At 46.1% G+C, this 19,878-nt stretch overlaps 3 protein-coding genes across 6 annotated transcripts; all 3 read right to left on the bottom strand.

Moving 5' to 3' along the window:
• Positions 1 to 22: 22 nt before the first annotated feature.
• LOC123103833 (protein GAMETE EXPRESSED 2) lies at positions 23 to 6,283 on the bottom strand. Of its 4 annotated transcripts, XM_044525511.1 has the most exons (15): positions 5,925 to 6,280; positions 4,880 to 5,847; positions 4,474 to 4,800; positions 4,175 to 4,381; positions 3,955 to 4,095; positions 3,089 to 3,415; positions 2,874 to 2,998; positions 2,407 to 2,624; positions 2,089 to 2,316; positions 1,772 to 2,007; positions 1,374 to 1,612; positions 1,051 to 1,210; positions 797 to 960; positions 570 to 661; positions 23 to 431 (listed from the first exon to the last, which is right to left on the bottom strand). In XM_044525511.1, the coding sequence occupies exons 1-15, from the start codon at positions 5,945 to 5,947 to the stop codon at positions 326 to 328; spliced, it is 3,561 nt and encodes a 1,186-aa protein (XP_044381446.1). In that variant the 5' UTR covers positions 5,948 to 6,280; the 3' UTR covers positions 23 to 325. The 4 variants fall into 4 exon arrangements, 3 of the variants coding, with proteins under 3 accessions (XP_044381446.1, XP_044381445.1, XP_044381447.1); XM_044525510.1 differs by having other exon boundaries at positions 4,880 to 6,280; XR_006449993.1 differs by having other exon boundaries at positions 283 to 431; positions 1,355 to 1,612; positions 4,880 to 6,282.
• A 709-nt stretch (positions 6,284 to 6,992) lies between these two features.
• On the bottom strand, positions 6,993 to 11,106 carry LOC123103831 (fibroin heavy chain). The gene is made up of 4 exons (XM_044525509.1): positions 9,922 to 11,106; positions 8,159 to 8,237; positions 7,732 to 8,016; positions 6,993 to 7,495 (listed from the first exon to the last, which is right to left on the bottom strand). The coding sequence occupies exons 1-4, from the start codon at positions 10,989 to 10,991 to the stop codon at positions 7,235 to 7,237; spliced, it is 1,695 nt and encodes a 564-aa protein (XP_044381444.1). The 5' UTR covers positions 10,992 to 11,106; the 3' UTR covers positions 6,993 to 7,234.
• Positions 11,107 to 13,460: 2,354 nt separating this feature from the next.
• Positions 13,461 to 14,642, bottom strand: LOC123103830 (glycine-rich protein 5-like). The gene has a single exon (XM_044525508.1). It carries the CDS (start codon positions 14,334 to 14,336, stop codon positions 13,632 to 13,634), a length of 705 nt encoding a protein of 234 aa, XP_044381443.1. The 5' UTR covers positions 14,337 to 14,642; the 3' UTR covers positions 13,461 to 13,631.
• Positions 14,643 to 19,878: the final 5,236 nt, after the last annotated feature.

Below are 19,878 nucleotides of genomic sequence, written 5' to 3'. Positions count from 1 at the left end.
AGTAACTGACACTATCTCAATGTTGAGCAATCTACTCTTGCAATCAATGCTGTGCTTACCAGATTATTTTGAACTGGTAAGAATGAACTGTCACGACAGACAAAAATAGAAAACATCTGGTGATGGCAATTTGTACTAAACCTACCTTTCATGATTTATATGCGTGTGCAGGTTATTGCCAGTTTCATGAGCCTACCCTATAAACAGCCCCCTGCCAAACCAAACATTTTTTTTCTGCAGTGAGCACTGAGGATTGAACGAACAAGATTCAGGACTTATTATGTTTGGAGTTCACAGAAGAAAATTTGGATTCCATGCAAGGGTTCTACTTGTCCTTGTCTACGACAGGCTGATCATCTTGGTTTCCATCGTTTCTGATCCCAGATAACTGCTGCATTTCCAGTTCTTGCTGCTTCCATGACCTACAAGACCTGAAGGCACAAAGTGTATCAATTAGATCCTTTTTTTCATCCATTCCGAACTGCTACAGCTGGAGTCTTAAGACTCTTATCCGTTCCAAAAATGCGCATTGCAAACTCCTGAATACAGTGCAAATCAACATTGCTTACCGCTGCCTAAAACCCGATCTGTTTCCACCCATGGAGAGCACCGCTGCAGGTGCAGAGCTATATCCAGCATCATCCGAGGGTGACGAACTCATCTTTTTTCACGTTGCAGAAGAACAACGACAGAAATCTTCTCAGAGACTTTTTAGACGATGAAGCTCAGAGTGATGATTGAGCAGATGCTACTTGCGCGGTGAATGTTTCGAAGAGGATTAGAGAAATGTACTCACAAGTTGATGGGACATGGTTCGTTCTGATGTGCGAACTTCATTGCCGGGGCGGCCTCTTGTTCGTTCAATCCTCAGGGCACACATGCATTTCACAAGGAAATACAGGAGAACCCCGCCAAGGCACAGCATTGCCAGGATCTCGATTGCGATTGCCGATCCGGTCACTGAAAGTATTCATCACAGTATAAAAATACAAGGATAGGAATGGTGTGCCACACAAGCCACAGCACCAAACCAAGCACAAAGAAACTCACAGATGGCTCTTGTTGAGTTCATTGCTTTCCTTTTGCTCAGCTGGACAGTCTTCTCTGCTTGCAATGGCCTTGACATCATCTCTGAACAATCTGGGTAGCACCCATAGTTCCCCAGGTCGTTTACGGTGATGGATAAGCTTGTGGCATGGCTTGGACCACCCTGCAAGAGAAAATCTCATATTTTTCTAGTTTCAATACCTCCATTTATAGCTCTCGGACAATCAGTCACTTAGTTAACCAAGAGAATTAAATCATGGGATGAAGAACGAATCGCCAAAAGAGTCCGTGAAGACGGGGTGTTTACTTGGTAAAAGAGGAAACACCTGGTAAAAGAGCCGGCGCATTGCGCTGTTGCAGTCAGCGACATCCAAGCGGAGCCTGATGCCAGTTCCTCTCAAGACCAAGTGATGTGCAATGGCCACATAGGTCTGAAGCGACTGCCACTGGTTACTGCCACCAGTCTTGAGCTCTGCCCTGCCGACGAGACTGGCTGGCAATGTCATCATCAAGGTTCCTTCAAAGACTTCCAAGGAGAGCACTAGCAGAAGGTGAGACTTGTTCCCTGCAACATGAGATTATTTCTTAGTTACTTTTAATGTCTCCTAAGAACAATGCAAATCTGTCAGGCTAGGAAACATCATCTTACATCTCAAAATAATTAAGCAGGATAAAAACCATTTTCAAATCCATGGTTTCATACCAAAAGAGTAAGACAAAGCACCTGGGTACCAACGAAGATCTGGTTCGACGATTGAGAACTCAAATGGGTCTCTCTGCTTGTCAAAGATTTGATATCCATCTCTTGATTCTTTTCCACCCAAGAAAATTGATTTCGGAGCCAGTATAACCGGAGGATCATTGACCGGCTCCACGGAGACGTGTAACTCATCACGATGCCTACCATTCCTGTTCCTCGCATATAGCATTATAACATCATCTCCGTAGAAGTCTTGGTTTCTGCAAATGATGTCAGGATTTGAGATTCTTGTAACGCCGGCCTGCTACAATACTAGCAAGATTCAGATTCTTGGCTAGTACCCGATATACTGAAGATATTTTAGCGCTCCATTTATTTCCTCCACCACCCCTTGTATTTTCAAGGCTTGGCTAGACCTGCCTACCCTGCTGATTGAAAGCGTATCATCTAATAGATGTTGAAGTTTCATTGGCACTGGAGCAAGAAGAACATTGCCGTGCTGCGCTCTCACTGTAACCGATATGTTCTCTGATGTGTCTGAATATGTCATTTCAATCCCCGGAAACCCGCTGCCGAAACATGGAAACGCGTGATCAGTTCAGAAAGCTAAGAAAAAGTACAAAAAATAGAGAGCATCTAGTTGAAGCAATGAAGCTTACCCAAACTTTGGGCCAATTATATCTTCTGTAACATGCAGTTGTTTGGGCAAAGAGATGAACTGAGGTGGTCTGCACAGAACAGATATGAACACTGTGCCACTGACAACGTTGCCATGCTTATCAGATACTGTGTATGAAAAGGAGTCATTCCCAAAAAACCGTTCAAAAGGTGTGTAGCGATAGCCCGGGTTGTACTGTAGGACTGCTCCATGGAGTGGCTTCAGTAAGACGGAGCAAATTTACTATGCGATTAGAGTTATCAAACAAGAAAGTAATGGCACTATGAAACAACTGAAAATGTCACTCTTGTTGTAGTAAGATTGAACAATGACATTTCAAATCTAAGGAGTGTCACTGTACTTGTGTTTGTAACAAGTTTTCTTGTTTAAATTCCAAGTAGAACTGTTTAGGTTTTTTGTACGAAGGAACAAGTAATTAAATTACAAAAAGTGGTTTAATAAACTTACTGAAGATAAATTAACTACGTCAGCTAGTCCTACTGCAATGTAGTCATTTGACAAGATATCAAAGGAAACAGATTCATCCTCCCAAACTGAAATGTGATCTTCCCGAACTTCAGAGAAGTATTCGTCTGCAGGGAGGCATTTTCAGTTAGTCGACACTCTTCAACATTTTTATGTTTTTATTAATGAATATATCATCCGCGCAATGGAAACTTTACCGGGAAGAACAAGGACCTGGAATGGACAAGGAGCCAGCTGCCTGCTGTCAAACAGAATGCACATGCCATATAAACCAAGATACCTAGCCACATAATGAGCAGTATATGATCCATCTCTGTTGTTGACAAATTCCCCCGCGGTGAAACTTGACGCGTTCATCGGGGCCGTTACATTTGCAGATGTTAGCTGAAGCCTCAGTTTGGGCTCCAGAGATACCACTGGGTTCATGAATGAGTCGACAAGTCGAACGGTTACATTGTTTCTGACTGATCTTTTGGCTTTTGGATCAAATATTGGAGCGGTTGATAAAGATGTGTCAACTGCACCTGCAAAAAGGAAATGTTGTTGAAAGTCAGAGGTCAATCAGCATTAGAAAGACAGAAACAACCCTCGAGTTCGTCCAATGTGAGTTGCTTCAGGTAATACTGCTGAAATTGTAAAGATACTTTCTGACTGAAATAACGTAGGTGAAGCTACTACGTTGTGTTTTTTCATAAAGGAAACGTTGTTCTGATGCAAAATTATTTGCATAGCCAGGGGCGAAAAAGGAAACAGACTTGCACGAAACGAAAAGTTGTAAAGAACAGTTACTGCATTATCATCGTATATGGGGTGAATGTAGAAGTGAGCTACTAGGATGATACATAGGATGGATGTGTGCATCTCCAAATCCAGAGCCTGGTGTTATTCTTCCATTATCTTAAAAAAATGATGACACATACTCCCTCCGTTCCGAATTACTTGTCTTGGATTTGTCTAGATACGGATGTATCTAGCACTAAAATGAGTCTAGATAAATCTGTATCTAGACAAATCCAAGACAAGTAATTCGGAACGGAGGGAGTATATAGGAGAAATATACAACCTGGTGAGACTGTCATGTTATAGGGTTTTCCATCATTCAGCGCTACGTTCCCACACAACACCCAAATTTCATACTCGCCGGCAATTTCAGGAGCATACGAGACATTGAAATTACTTGTTTGTCCATCCGTGGATATCGTCTCTGTAGATGGATTCAGCGTTAATGTATAATAATAATTTTGAACTGGAATTAGGAAAGATGGTTTTATACTAGCATTTACCATTTGGTTCTCTTACAGGTGTTATAACTGGGTTTACACCAGACGTGCCATTTCTGCTCAGAATTTGCACTCGCAGCATTTTGGTATCAATCGGAGAAGGGCTTCCATACTGATCCACCAGGTAAACCATGAATGATGATGGTGAGCCAGCAACAGATTGCACCAAACCAGAACCATTAACAATGCTTTTCGATCCGTCGCAATACCCTAACAATTTCCACTTATATATCAGCATTAGTTATATGAAAACTATACAAGATAGTCTTCTCAGAAGAAAAAAGAAGAAGCAAACATAGTACCTACAAAGACATGATACACGTACACCGTATCGGAAAGCCTCTGCTTGAGGTGAGTTTCAAAGATTGTGAGCACAAACTCCCCGGGCTCCACGACGTCGAAGGAGAGCCGCTGGATTCCCTCGGCGACAGCTTCGATCCGGAGCCCCCCTACCGGGACCGACAGCCTTGAGGCGCTCTCCACCACCGCAGCATCGAATGAGTGGATCCCCGGGACGAGGTTTCCGAACGAATCCCTCTGGTTTATGAAGATCTCCAGCTTGGAGAATATCTGCACGGCGTTCGTTCCATGCTTCCACTCGGCCGTGCTTTTCGCAATGTCGATGAGTCCTGCAAGAAGTTGCATCTGATTTTGAAGTGCCTGCAGGCGTTGTGAGCGGCAATGGCGAGCCAGGTTAGGAGGACTGACCTGGCTTCACTGTGAGCGGCAATGGCGAGCCGCGCAGTTTGGTGTTGTCGGCATGAACGTGCACCAGGAAGTCCCCGGCGAGAGTCGGCACGAACTCGATGCTCATGCACGCGTCCTCCGTCCAGCCGTTGTACTCGAGGCCCGAGAACTGGACGGGCGTCCCGTTGACGTAGGACCAGGACACGGCGAAGTACCAGTTGCCGAAGGGCATGTCGGCTCCCCGCGGGAGGCCGTTGCCGAGCGCGTCCCTGGGGAAGACAGACACGAACGCCCTGGACCCGGCGGCGACGCGGCGGCCGCCGAGGTGCGTCCAGGAGGCCAGGGAGGCGGACGGGCTCACGTCCCGGGCGGCGACGGCGAAGTTGAGCGTGTCCACGCCGAGGAAGAACCGCTCCTCCTCGAAGAGCGCGACGAAGTCCCCGGCCCGCAAGGGCACGAGGGTGATGTTCCAGGACGGCAGGTCGCCCTCGAGGTGCACGGCGACGTCGGTGAGGTAGCTGCTGTTGCCGGCCTTGTCGCCGTGGCCGTGCAGGGTGACCTTGAAGGCCGCCTTGCGCCGCACCTCGGAGACGTTGGCGTCGGGGATGTAGAAAGAGGTGATCATGACGGTCGCGGTGTCGCCGGCCCGGAACGACCCGTTGTCGTCCACCCATCGGAACATGAACGCCGGCCGCGGCGTGATGGGGTATTGCGGCCATTGCTCCTGCGCGGCCGTGGGGCGCAGCGGCGCCAGGCACAGGAGGAGGGAGATGGCTAGGATCGGGCGCGGCGAGAGCGCGGCCCGGTTCGCCATGGATTTGCTTCCGCTTTGGACGTGGAGGGATGCGTTTCGTTCGGTTGCTGGAGATGGTCGTGGAGGGAGGGAAAGAAGAATGCGGCGGGGAGTGCAACTGCAAGTGCAAGGCGGCAACCGCCGGCTGGTGTTGCGTGCGAAGGGGCGGGCAGTACCACCGTAACCGTAAGAGTCCCTGCATTCCAACTGGCCTTGGTGTGACTGTGTACAAAGAAACATACTCCAACTGGCTTTGGCGTTAGTGCGGCATACCCGGCTGTACAGGAGGAGGGCATGAAGAGGTTGATCCTTGGCCCCGATTCTCCACGGCGCCGCCGGCCGATGAAATCAAATCCAGCTACGCACGCACTCACTCACCAGACAGATCCACGAGCGGCCGTTGTCTCTCCCTGCCGGCGAGCACAGGCAACGGCGAGGGCATGGACATGTATGCCCACCTACTACCGACGAGGAAGGAAGAAGCTGTCGCCGGAGCTGCGACGGGGACGCCATGACCACCAAGTCGCACGCGGAAGGACCACTACTTTCATTACATATGGAGAGATACTGTTGCGGTGTGTGGTGGAAAGAAGGATTAGCACGCGAAAAAGGGCTACTACTTGCAGGACGCGAGGGAAAAGGGCTTCCAATCGATTCAAGCTATTATAACTGCTTGTAATTAATGCTGCCTTATTTTAAGGTATACTCTTCTTTATAGGAATATGTATGGCAAACCAATACTCCCTCCATCTAGAATTACTCTTAGAAACGGAGGGAGCAACCCTTACGAACCTTTTAACTTTTCTTTTCTTTGATTCTCAGCTTTTAGTGTTTCTTTGATGGCATTCTCAGCTTCTAGTGGATCCACATCCACTCACTCAAAATGGATTTTTCTTGACTTGTCATTCCGGTGTCAATTTGTTTCTTTGCAATTCATTGATGTAGTCACTACTCCCTCCGTCCGAAAAAACTATCTAGCACTAGCTTGTCATTTGATGGACAAGCCTTTTCAAACGGAGGGAGTACTAATATCTTCTCTGATGATGGTTCATGACAAGGGCGTCCTCTTTTCTCTTATTTCATCATTCCGGTGTCAAATTTGTTCACAAGAATAACATGTCCTGGTTTATTCATCCATGCATTTCCAAATCAACATAGAATCAAGCTCTTGGGAATTCATATATTTTATACCATATGTTTGTTCCTTCCACGACATGAAACAAAAGAAAATGGATGGTTCCACAACATAGCTCAATCTATATATCTTCTCTGCTGGAAAAGAAATAAGGAACCTAATTAACTATGCCGATGAATTCATCCATCCATGCTTGTACTCGCCGACGACGTCCTTATCTTCAGCAACCAATTTAACGGAGATGATTGCCCTGAGTGTTGGCTGCTACTAACAGGAGGCTATGAGAACAAGAACATGTTTTGCGCAACCGTCACAGAAACCAAGTCTTGCAGCATCGCATCGACCCCCTTGTGCATGTCAATCCTCGCTTCCACGGTTGCCCGGGATTCGTTATGTCCACTGGAGCAAAAACACAACTTCCCGTCAGCACAATTAGCCAAGAGAGTAATCAAGTTAAGCCAGCAACCTCATCAGAACAGATATTAACATGTTCAGAAAATTGAACAGACTGCTGAGGAGCGGATGGTTCCCGAATAACTATGGCAGTAACCCAGGCAGAACTTTCGACCTGTGAATCCTCTACACCTGACGATGGTGCAAAAGACAAGATATAAGTTCCAACATCTAAATTCTCCCATTCATTTCCATCAAAAGGAGCCCTATATTGCTCACCAATCCTTGGGCCAAGCCCACTGAGTACATAAGCATCCTGAAACAAACAAACGACAAATATATTTGAATAAACTGGCAGAGAATTTGAAAGAAATACTAGGATCACAACTTTCTAACTAAATATAAAGGCAACTTATCACATACAATTTCAGCCACAAGCAAAAGAGCATGCCTCAAAACAGATTCCAGTATGGTAGAATCTTTCATATACTGTAGTGAACAAACTTCAAAAAAGTGAAGCAAACAAAAACATCAGATAAGAGTTAGCAGTACCTTTGAGAAACCAGTAGACACCAAGGTTTCATCTTCCATTTTGTATTCATACATTACCCAATCAGTCCTATTGCCTTTGGGTGCCTTGCCTTCATGAAAAATCAATGTTTTCTTCAACCCAACAATGCGAGAGTTCAGGTCAATAGTTCCGTCTTTTCCACTTGTTTTCCAATAACCATTCGGTGTGGTACGGTTCGTCCAAGACCCTTTAGGATTTTTTTTGTCATGGGGGCAAAAGAAGAACCACTCAAGATCTTTGCTCTGGAGACATGATTTATGATTTATCTGCACAGAAACATAGAAGGTCGCGACAAAGGCAGGAACCAAATTCAACCAAAGAGAGAGCATTACAAGAATTCTAGATTAATTTGCAACTCATTTGGGTGCAATCATTAAATAAAAAAAATAAAACAATAGATGAAATTACCAGGAGGTCCCAAGGAGCAAATTTGTACAGCTCAACCTCTGAGATAGCTTCGACAAAAAGTTTCTTCCCCATAATCTTCCTTTTCAAGTAGTAAGAAACAAACTCAACATCAGTTGGATGGAAACGAAAGCCAGGCGGCAGGCAGGTTTGAGACATCACCGGAGTGGGTTTCTTTTGCTCAGTATCAACAGAAGAACACAAGAGGTGAAACACAACCAGAATTGCTTCACCAGATAATGCAACTAACAATACCAGTAAATCAGGGAAATATTAAGTTTGCCAGAAAGTTGAATGCTTCTGTCCTCAAAAGACAGAATCAAGGCTACAGATCAACCAAACTTAAGGAGAGAGGAGCTCAAAAGAGAACAAGCAAGAACCAGAGAAGAGAGCATCAGAAGATTGCAGTGTGAGCAGAGTAGGACAGCTCATGTTATAACAACTGTTCTGAAGGGAGGATCGAAAAATTGATCCAACCGAAAGCTGGAGGAGACACAACTGATGGGAAACCAAGCTTGGCAAGACTCAAGGAAAGCAGTACACCAAGGACTCGAGCGACAAATATTTCTGAACTCAAATGAGAGAGTCTTGCCAATTAAACCAACTACCACTGATCCACATGATAGGAAGTATTCACACAAAACTCGGAATTTTATGCAATATATGAACCAGAAGTAGCATGAGAGGAAATAAGGGGATGATGCCTCGCTGACTTCAAAAGACATGAGTTATTCAGATCAAAAACCTGCATGAGATTAGAAATCATGACAGAAAGGAAAAACATATGCAAGAAATGAAAATACAGAATACATATGTTCCATGTTTTATCCAGATCAATGAGGTATCTTCCCATCCAACTAACTAAAGTCCAGGAAGCAAAGAAAAGATTGCCTATAAAGAAAGTGGATTTTACAGTGTACACAACTCGCAATGAAATACTAGCACATTAACAAGGTGTATCTAACCTACACCATGGCTTTGAGGAGGAATAGAATCACTTGAATTTATGATACTTCATAGGCACAGATGATATTAGTAACAAAACAAAAGTAATCTTTCCCACAAACGAAAAAACCACGGTAAGTTTCCTAGAAGAAACGGCAAGGGTGGTCGGTGGCTTTTCTTAACAAGGTAGATAAGATCCCAACCATGTGTAGTGTACAATCAATCGATCAGGCGAAAGAACATGGTTATTCATCCAGTATGTGCATGTACATATCTCCGGCTAATTTATTTAGTGTTTTTTCTGCTATCTATGGTAATTGGTAGAACCAGTTATTATTTCTCTTTTGAAGTATATACTGGACGTTGTTAGTGGCAGCATACATCAATCATCCTTTTCGTGTTGAGATTTAGTTGGGGGATGATTAATTAATCTAGCCTAGCTGAGTACTCCCTCCGTCCCATAATATAGATTGTTTTGCAAGCTAAATCAGCTTGCAAAACGATCTTATATTATGGGACAAAGGGAGTATAAGATTGCACAAAATAAATAAGTACATATTAAAGTATATATAGGAGAACCTACATGTACTATTAATACAACGGGTGGAACATACACTCTAAAGTTCGGGTCAAAGGCTTGCACCTAGATGGCAGGATTATACATTTGACCCTCCACCAATTTAGTTAGACTCAGCTCCTTAGAATCGAAGCCACACACACATAGATGATGTCCAAGTGTAAATATGAAGCTTGAGACAACCATACATTATTAATACTGCAGTAGTCCACGTCTTAATCATTTGCCATGTCCAGATCCATACCCATATCCATGACCTTCACCGTAGCCCGAACCAGCCCCATTTCCATAACCACTACCAGAGCCTTCACCATAGCCTGAGCCTGAACCAGAGCCTTGGCCATGACCTTCGCCATATCCAGATCCTTGCCCGACACCACTTCCTTGACCATAACCTTCGCCATGGCCCTCACCGTATCCGGATCCTTGCCCGGCACCACTACCTTGACCATAACCTTCGCCATGACCCTCGCCATATCCAGATCCTTGCCCGGCACCACTTCCTTGACCATAACCTTCACCATGGCCCTCACCATATCCTGATCCCGCACCACGTCCTTGACCATAACCTTCACCATGTCCCTCACCATAACCCGAACCAGAGCCTGAACCTTGTCCATGGCCCGAGCCGGAACCCTGTCCATATCCAGATCCTTGGCCCTCGCCTTCGCCTTTTCCCTGCCCCTGACCATAACCGGACCCCGAACCAGCACCTGAGCCAGAGCCTCCACCCGAGCCTGAACCGGCACCAGAGCCAGAAGCTCCACCATAGGCTCCACCCGAGCCTGAACCGGCACCAGAGCCAGAAGCTCCACCATAGGCTCCACCCGAGCCTGAACCAGCACCAGAGCCAGAGGCTCCACCTGAGCCTGAGCCTGCACCTGAACCAGCACCAGAGCCTGAGCCTGCACCTGAACCAGCGCCAGAGCCTGAACCAGCACCAGAGCCAGAGGCTCCACCTGAACCTGAGCCAGCACCAGACCCAGCATAAGACCCCTCACCAGAAACTGCACCCGAACCCGCTGATGATGCAGCGCCCGAACCAGATCCCGAGCCAGACCCCGAACCAGAGGCTGATCCCGACCCTGATCCAGACGCAGAACCAGACCCTGATGCAGAGCCGGCACCACCAATGGCACCACCAATAGCACCACCTATGCCAATGTTACCCCCTATATTAACACCTGTACCGGTCTTGAAGCCTACACCACCAAGGTCTAGGCCTAAGTCCTTCCGGGCAATGCGACCCTCGGATGCCAAAACAAGTGCGGCAAGCACAACAATGCCAACCGAAATGATCGTCATTTGTCGCATTGTCGCGGAACCTCTAAGAACTAGGTCTTGCTTCTATGTGATTCAAATATGTTCTGCTACTGGCTTGCTTTCTTGCCTACAAGGATGTGCTTCTCCTTGTCCTTGGTATGCGAACACTGGGAGCAATGCCGTGCTATTTATAGGGTCCAGAAGTGGGCTTTCGCAAATGTGGTTTGGCCTGCGTCTTCTTCCTTGGTGGGAAGAACTTGTGGCTGTGGCTTACTGCGCGGCCGAATTCGCTCGGGTAGTGGCGCGCAGTGTGTGGCCGGCGGTGCAAAGGGAATGGAGATGTGAGGCCTCGTAGCGCGTCGGGGTGACACGTTTCAAGTGCGCCGCTGCATGCATTGTGTGAGAGGGAATATGGTTGCTGCACTGCGTACGTGAAGTTGACGTGACCTGCAGAGATTTGGTATAATGGAGCAGCTTTTTTGTTGATCAATGGGGGATTCCAGAAGCTAGCTAGCTCTGCCGTTTTATCTTTTAGCTGGATGCATGATGGTTGTGGCTACTGGCTAGTGGTGGATGCGAGAGCCTTATCACCCAGCTTGCTAGTGCTAGCGCTAGTCCTTTTCATCTTTGGATGTCCATGTCCATACTGTCGACCTTGTGGTTGACTTACATTAATCTCAAATTTTGCTCCTTGGATTATTACACTTATTATCATATTGCCGGAGTAGTGAGAGGTTTACAGTGGGCTGAGCACGAATCATCTGCTGGCGATAATGACTTATGGTTCGGCTTCACAATGAGATATGTCACACTCATTGGCTGGCACGGAAGGAGGCTCTAATTTTTCGATTTAAAATTACGTGCTAGTCATATATAATTCGTTGAATAAAACTAGTCCTTTCAAAAAAAAAAACTATGGGTAGGTTGGCTGTCTTGATCTTAATTTATAGATAATCTCCATCAACTCTCTCTACACGGGTCACCGAAGAAAAAAACTCTCTGCATGTGAGCTTAATTGTGAGATAAATATATACCGTTGACTAAGTGAACATAAAATAAAATAGTAACACTAAGTGTTTCGGACGCGGTCTTGTCATTATCTTCTACTACCTTTGTACACTAATATAAGTTGTTTTTGCAGTTTAATTTAAACTGTACAAAGTCCTACATTAGTGTATATAGAGAGTATATCTAAATAGCTAGTCCTCACTAATATATTTCTCTCAACATACAAGTATACCACCTCATCATACATCATATACGGAAAAAGATCCACCTCAACATGTAAACATGCATGAGAGTTTTCATTCTATTATGTCATTTATATTTAACAAGTATTTATAACTATACATTGATCAAAAACAATAATTCACATGTATTTTCAGTTCTAGTTCTCATATTACCTCAAATATCTATGTTTCACACAATCACATTTATTGCAAAACATTCACGCAACAACGTACGGGGTATCATCTAGTCCATAACAAAAAAAAACTTCACTAATTATACCTCGTCACTGAAATGCCGAATCAACCAAGTATTTCATGTGTGTAAACACCAAACCACGTGCGCCCTTAGTCCCTTAGGAGTCGATGATAAGCATTAGTAAATAATTGTTGTAGAACTCAAACATAATTTGTTTTATCTTGATACAGAAATATGCTCCATATGTTTCAAAATATACTCCTTCCGTATCATAGTGTCAAAAAACGTCTTATATTTTGATACAGAGGGAGTATGTCCTATAAAATTTATCCAAGTCAGAGATTCTGAAGGTTGTCCAAATTTATACAGAAAAAAGTTACATCTATATATAAGATATCAATAAATACACCATAAAAACATATTTCATTGTATATTTTTTTATTTGGTTTGTTATTGTAGATGTAAATTTCGTATAAACTTCTTTTTATGAATTGATTTCCTATATAAACTTGGCCAAACTTGGAGAGCTTTGACTTCGGACAAAACTTGTAGGCCTTATATTTTCAGACAAAGGAAACATCACCCATTATCTAAAAAAATGTGCATGCAAGCTATCAACAATTATTTGTGTGTTAGCTAATACTATTTACCGAAAGTTGGACCTTATGTATTTTTCTATCTTTACCATACTACATAATTTAATAGGACATTCTAAAGTTGAATATGATTCACCAGAAACACACATATTATATATATATATATATATATGTGTGTGTGTGTGTGTGTGTGTGTGTGTGTGTGTGTGTGTGTGTGTGTTCCAAGTAGATTTATACATACGCCGTAATACTCTGTGGCAATATCATAATCTTGATGCTATTGCAACTAGGTGAGAGCCCATGGTAGAGTATTGGTTTAACAAAGAGTGAAGTCTCAATAGTATATATTGGTGCTTGGCTAACTACATAAGGATACAACTCTGGTGTTCAAGTTAATGTTAGTAGATCATGCATCGAACATAATTACTCAAGAGCCCAAGCATGAGAATATAATTTAAAAATTGGAAAACAACATGCATTTGGGATTCATCTAGGATCCTTTATTCAAAGCATACACAAGTTTTTATATAACCAAATTGTTTAATCTTTATCAAAATTAAATACATCAAATATCATTTCCTTCAACATGGTCGAAATCACTATGTATGTATGGCCTTGCGGGTAGAATTAACATAGTATTTAGAGAATAGTGTCTTCATCCTAGCTCGCGTCAATGGTGGCCTTGCACTCTTCTGGCTTCGGAACCTGCTTCTGATCCAGCACTAGAGCTTGCACTTGAACCTGCACTTGATCCGGCACTAGAGCCTGCACTTGATCCGGCCCCGGATCCTGCACTAGAGCTAGCACCTGATCCAGCGCTTGAGCTGCTTCCCGACCCAGAGCCCGAAGCCAAAGCTGAGCCTGACCCTGAACTCGAGCTAGAGCCACCGGTACCACCACCTAATCCAATACCGAGTCCTGCCCCAAGCCCAAGCCCGCCCCCTCCCGAGGTTGAGCCTGACCCAGAAGCCGATGCCGATCCAGAACCAGATCCTATGCCTGGTATTGATCCAGAACGAGAGACAGATGCCGAGCCCGACCCATAACCGGAACTAGAACCACCACCACCACCTACACCAATACCGACTCCAACACCAAGTCCAAGACCTAGACCACCTGACCCTGAGCCCGACCCCGAACCAGACCCTGAACCAGAGCCCGACCCTGATCCGGAACCGGATCCCGAGCCTGAACCCGAGCCAGAGCCGGAACCACCTGCGCCCACACCACCACCCAAGCCGATACCAACTCCAAGCCCACCAAGGCCGAGGTTGAGACCAAGGTCCTTCCGAGCAGAGCGGCCCTCACCCACCGGGACAATTGATGCACCAGCGACAACTACAACTACGAAAGCAATGGCCTTAATGCAAACCATTGTGCCCGCTGCTCTCTCTAGTCTCTATCTCAACAGTGAACCAGTGAGTAGGTGATTGTGAACTAGTGATGATCGATGCTGAGTTCGACAGACCTTCTGGGAATTTATAGGTCGACGAGAGCGAGAGGCTGTGCGCTTGTGCTACCGATCTACCGATAAAGTCCGTGGTGGCGAAGTGGCGTGGTTGAATCATCCGCGTGTATGCTCCAGATTAGCCTCCGTGCATGTGTGGCCAGGGAGCCGTGCCTTTTTCCATGAGAATCGGTGAGAATTCAACGCGGCGATCGTGCTCCCGGACGGCGTGTGTAGTGGGCGGCCGGGTTTAGTTGCTGCCGGTGAGCTATTCGACCGTTGGCGTACCACAGCTGCGGCTGCGCGACACGTCCCGGCGTCGAGAAAATCATGAGACCGTCGATGCTGATGGGCGCGTCTGGGTGAGTAGAAAAGTTGGCGCTCGTGGGCGCCGTGGCATGCATCTGCATACCGCATGCGCTCGCCAAGAAAGTGGTCAGCGCCTATTTAGCGGCGAGAAATTAGCTGTGGCTGAGTGGTGACTAGCTGAACGATGTCAACCATATATATGCGAGTGCACAGTACTGTATGCTACTACAGTAATACGTGCAGAGCGGATGTAATTGTCTGTCGACGTGAATGCTTCCTTCGAATATTCCTTTTCGCACGATCATTTTTCTTATCCACATATCTATTATCAAAATTCACAGAAAGTACAAAGCACCTCAAACATAATAAAAATTATATCAAGATTCTGAGACCACCGAACGACCACTATCGTCGTCAAAACGAGTCGCCGCTCCCTAAAGATCAACGATCATTTTTCGAGAACACCTCAAAAGGGGCAGGGGGTTCTTGCATTTCATTAAGAAGAAGAGAGTTGGTCTAGTTTATAAGAAAAACCAAACCCGAAAACCTAACATTCACGGCTAATCAGGGATAACTGAAAGAAACACACGCCGACCCTAGGGCCGCGCTCCAGCCGAGCCGCCGGCTCCGTCACCCAAGCAACCCATAGCCGACACCCAACAACCAAGACCGAAGCCGCCGCTCCGGCATCCACGCCGACCCCGAGGCCGCGCACCAGGCGAGCCGCCTAATCTGCTGCCCGAGCAACCGGAGCCGACACCCTACAACCATCTCCGGAGCCGCCGCTCCGACGTACAGACAGAAACCCCACACGCTGACCCCGAGGCCACACACCAGGCGAGCCGTCAGCTTCATCACCCGAGCAACCGGAGCCGACACCCAACCATCATATCCGGAGCCGCCGCTCCGACATCCACGCCCACCCCGAGGCCGCGCACCAGGCTGGCCAACGACACTGCCACCCACGTGACCAATGCCGGCACCCCTCCAAGATGACGAGATCCGGAGCCGCCGCTCCGACTTCCACGCCGGCCCCGAGGCCGCGCACCACCCGAGCCGATGACTCTCCCAGGCCAAGACCACTCCAGAACGATGCCTCCACGAAGGACCGCGACACCGGAGCGCCGCCATCATCCGCTCCAAGAACTGGAGCAAGGGTTTCCCCTGGAGTGTGAGAGAAGAGGTCGAATGCCCTCGAACGACGATGCCTCCAAGAAGGTGTGCGGCGCCCATAAGCGTCGCTGCCGCCGGCTTCGGCCAAGGCCAGAGCAAGGCTTTCGCCCCGAGCAGCCAAAGGAAGCCCTTCCCTCGAACCGGCACACGAGAGCCACCGCCTGCCTGAACCACCACCAACCTCCAGAGCCCGGAGCCACCGATCAGAACTGGCCACGTCTGGTCAGATCCGAAGCCCCGTGCAACAGCAACAACCAACCCTTGGCAACCGTGCGTGGCACGGCCCGATTAGAGCGGGCCGCGTGCCTGGCACGGCCCGATTAGAGCGTGCCGGGCCTGGCCCATCACGTGTCGTGCCAGCGTGCTTGCGGTTCGGCATGCCAGGCCCGACCCATCTGGCCAGCTATAAGACCAGTACTGATAACGTGGTAACCAGACCAAATTTCCAGATTTGCAATATGATTTCTGCAAGGAAAAAAAGTTCACCAAACAAATAGGAAATACTCTCTTCTTTCAAAATATAAGGTGTATTATTATTTTTTAAATCAAACTTGTATATGTTCGACCAAATTTTTAGAAAAAAAAATCAATATCTACAGATTTTTGTATCATTTGATCCATCACGAAAGGCATTTTCATATTTTATTTATTTTGTATTTTAGATATAGATATTTTATTCTATAATCTTGGTCCAACATACATTAGTCCGACTTGCATGAAAACTGATGTTGCTATGTTATGGGAACACACATGAAATATAAGTGAAAATGCTAATAAAATCCTGTGTGCGTAATTAAATTTGGAATCGAATATGCTAGATGTACCACCTGGTCATCAACATTTTGAGCAGCCCAGAGCATGATCATTTCGGAGTGCAAAGGAAAAGCTCCATCGACCATTACTGTGCGTGGGCATGCATGCACGTGTCGTAGCCAAGCGAATTCGAATCCACTATCCACACTAGTGGAGTACCACTCAGTCACTCACTAAAGACTAGCGTATCATGCGCATACGCTTATCTCAACTAAGTTGCGTCGCATGTTTCCAAATAGCAAATAGTACATCCCATTGCAAGCATCCACCGTCCGCCCACACCTCGACTGCGATACGAGTGGACAGGGGAGAGCATGAACATTTTAATTACGTCAATCTGCTAAGTCCCATTTGGATGTTTCATTGGGAATAGTTATTTAGATGAACAATTCAGTAAATCAGACGCACATCCGAGAAACGGTGATGATGGGCAGGGACAATCAGCGACGCAAGTACACTCCTTCCTGCTGCTGCTGCTGCTGCGGACGGAGCCGACGAGGACGCTTCCTACCTGCACCATGGGTTTCGTGCTGTCCCGGCCTCGCAGACCGGCAGGAGACGGCCGTGGGCGAAGGTGAGTTCTCAGGGTGTGTGCAGGCTCTGAACGCGATATTTCATAGCATCTCACAGTCGGCTAAAAATCGACTTTGGAATGTCGGCCTTGTTAGAATCTGGACACGCATGATGATCTATCGATAAAGTTAGGCAATCACAAGATGACAACACTAAAATTTGTTAACGAGGTTCGGCGAGGCCCCCGCGACAATGACTACCAACCCTATCTATTTTTTTAAAAAAAAGGGGGATTCCTCGGCCTCTGCATCAAAAAGATGCATACGGTCATCTTATTAACCAAACAAAATAGTGGCAACATGGTTTCAAAGGTCTCCAAAAGTAATAAAAAAGCACAGAAAGCTCACACAGAGCCAATAAGAGCTAGAAACACCAACTAGCCAAGAAAAAACGCCACAACTGCTAAAACTAGATAGGGAAACTAATTGCCTATCCTATTACATGACCGCCGTCCAAACCGGTTGAAGATATCCCGAGCTACCCTCTCCCAGCGGAAAGACCTAGTAACCAAACGCTCCCTTGCCTCCGTCTGGGTGAATAGCGACCACGAACGGATCAGAGCCATAGTTTGGAATATGACCTGCAAAAAATGTATACATGATATTCTGTTAAAAACCAAGTCATTTCTGCAAGTCCAGATAGTCCACAGCAAAACACAAGCTTCATATTTCTCGCCTTGGCCAAGTCATGCTCCATAAAGATGATTGTATCATCAGCGTACTGAAGGATGGATACACCTCCATCAATAAGATGAGGTACCAATCCACCTACTTGACCATTTTCCTTAGCCCTTCCTATCAAAATTGCTAACATATCCACCACAATGTTAAACAGTATAGGGGACATCGGATCTCCTTGTCTTAGGCCTTTATGTGTCTGGAAGTAATGACCTATGCCATCATTAACTTTAATTCCCACAATACCTTTTTGCGTAAATGATTCAACCTGTCGGCGCCAGACTTCATCAATACCTTTCATACGCAATGACTGTTGGAGGAATGGCCATTTGACCTTATCGTACGCTTTCTCGAAATCCACCTTAAAAATTACTCCATCTAATTTTTTGGAATGTATTTCATGGAGTGTTTCATGCAGGACGACCACCCCTTTAAGGATATTTCTATCCGACATGAAAGCAGTTTGGGACTGTTGCACCACAGAATGCGCAATCTGTGTGAGCATGTTAGTCCCGACCTTGGTGAAAATTTTGAAACTAACATTGAGAAGACAGATCGGCCTGAATTGCTCAATTCTCACAGCATCCGTTTTCTTGGGATGCAACAGTCATACGCAATGACTGTTGGAGGAATGGCCATTTGACCTTATCGTACGCTTTCTCAAAATCCACCTTAAAAATTACTCCATCTAATTTTTTGGAATGGATTTCATGGAGTGTTTCATGCAGGACGACCACCCCTTTAAGGATATTTCTATCCGACATGAAAGCAGTTTGGGACTGTTGCACCACAGAATGCGCAATCTGTGTGAGCATGTTAGTCCCGACCTTGGTGAAAATTTTGAAACTAACATTGAGAAGACAGATCGGCCTGAATTGCTCAATTCTCACAGCATCCGTTTTCTTGGGAAGCAGTGTGATAGTCCCAAAATTCAAGTGAAATAATTAAAGCTGTCCAGAGAACAGATCATGGAACATAGGTAATAAATCCCCCTTAATAATGTGCCAGCACTTTTTATAGAACTCTGCCGGGAATCCATCTGGTCCGGGAGTCTTATTGTTTTTCATCTGTGCAATAGCATCAAACACCTCCTTCTCCGAGAACGGGCGACCAGAATATCATTATCATCAGCCGATAGCTAGGGCACATCCTCAGTCCTGGACTCATCGAGGGACACACAATTATTTTCGGGAGGTCCAAATAACTGCTTATAATAGTCGATAATATATGTTTTTAGGTTATCCTGACCTAAAATAGTGCCCTCGTCTTGCTCAAACTGAAAGATACACTTTTTTCTATGCTTGCCATTAGCTATCAAATGAAAGAATTGAGTATTCGCGTCCACCAACCCTACCCATGGATATTGCAACACCAGTCGTCCGTACGCAAGCAACTTCCGCGTGCCTGTTGGCTGTTATTGTAATTCATGGATACAAAATCAGCCTGGGAAGAACAACAATTAATTCTACGTTGTGCGCAGGAGCGATGACATGGTTTTCGTGACATATCATCTCTTGCTAGCAGTGGAAAAGCTAACGGCATACTACAGTTCTCGATGCTCGGCATGCCGCGTCACATCACATGCATGGATGCAAACACTCCCCCACACTAACCCTCATCAGGGCACGTAGAGTACGTACCTTTGCCGCAGCACTACCACCGCTTGCCCAGTCGATCGCGTCCGCACGCCCACTGCAAGTGCCAAGACGACATGGCATCCAATCCTCTTGGCATCAAAAGTTACATGAGGTACATCCAAGGATAGAGCGTGTCTCACTGCGCGCATGTATGAGCCGCAGCATTATTACCACCAACGAACTTCATCAGACCGGATACACAGATCCTCTTGGCATCGCGCACTCGGTTTGCCCTATACAACCGGCCGCGTCGACTTTCTTCATCCCTCAAGGCAACCAGCCAGGGCG

Source organism: Triticum aestivum, chromosome 5A, assembly GCF_018294505.1.
Source record: "Triticum aestivum cultivar Chinese Spring chromosome 5A, IWGSC CS RefSeq v2.1, whole genome shotgun sequence".
Taxonomy (NCBI): domain Eukaryota; kingdom Viridiplantae; phylum Streptophyta; class Magnoliopsida; order Poales; family Poaceae; genus Triticum; species Triticum aestivum.
This window is presented reverse-complemented; position numbering and strand designations above follow the sequence as displayed.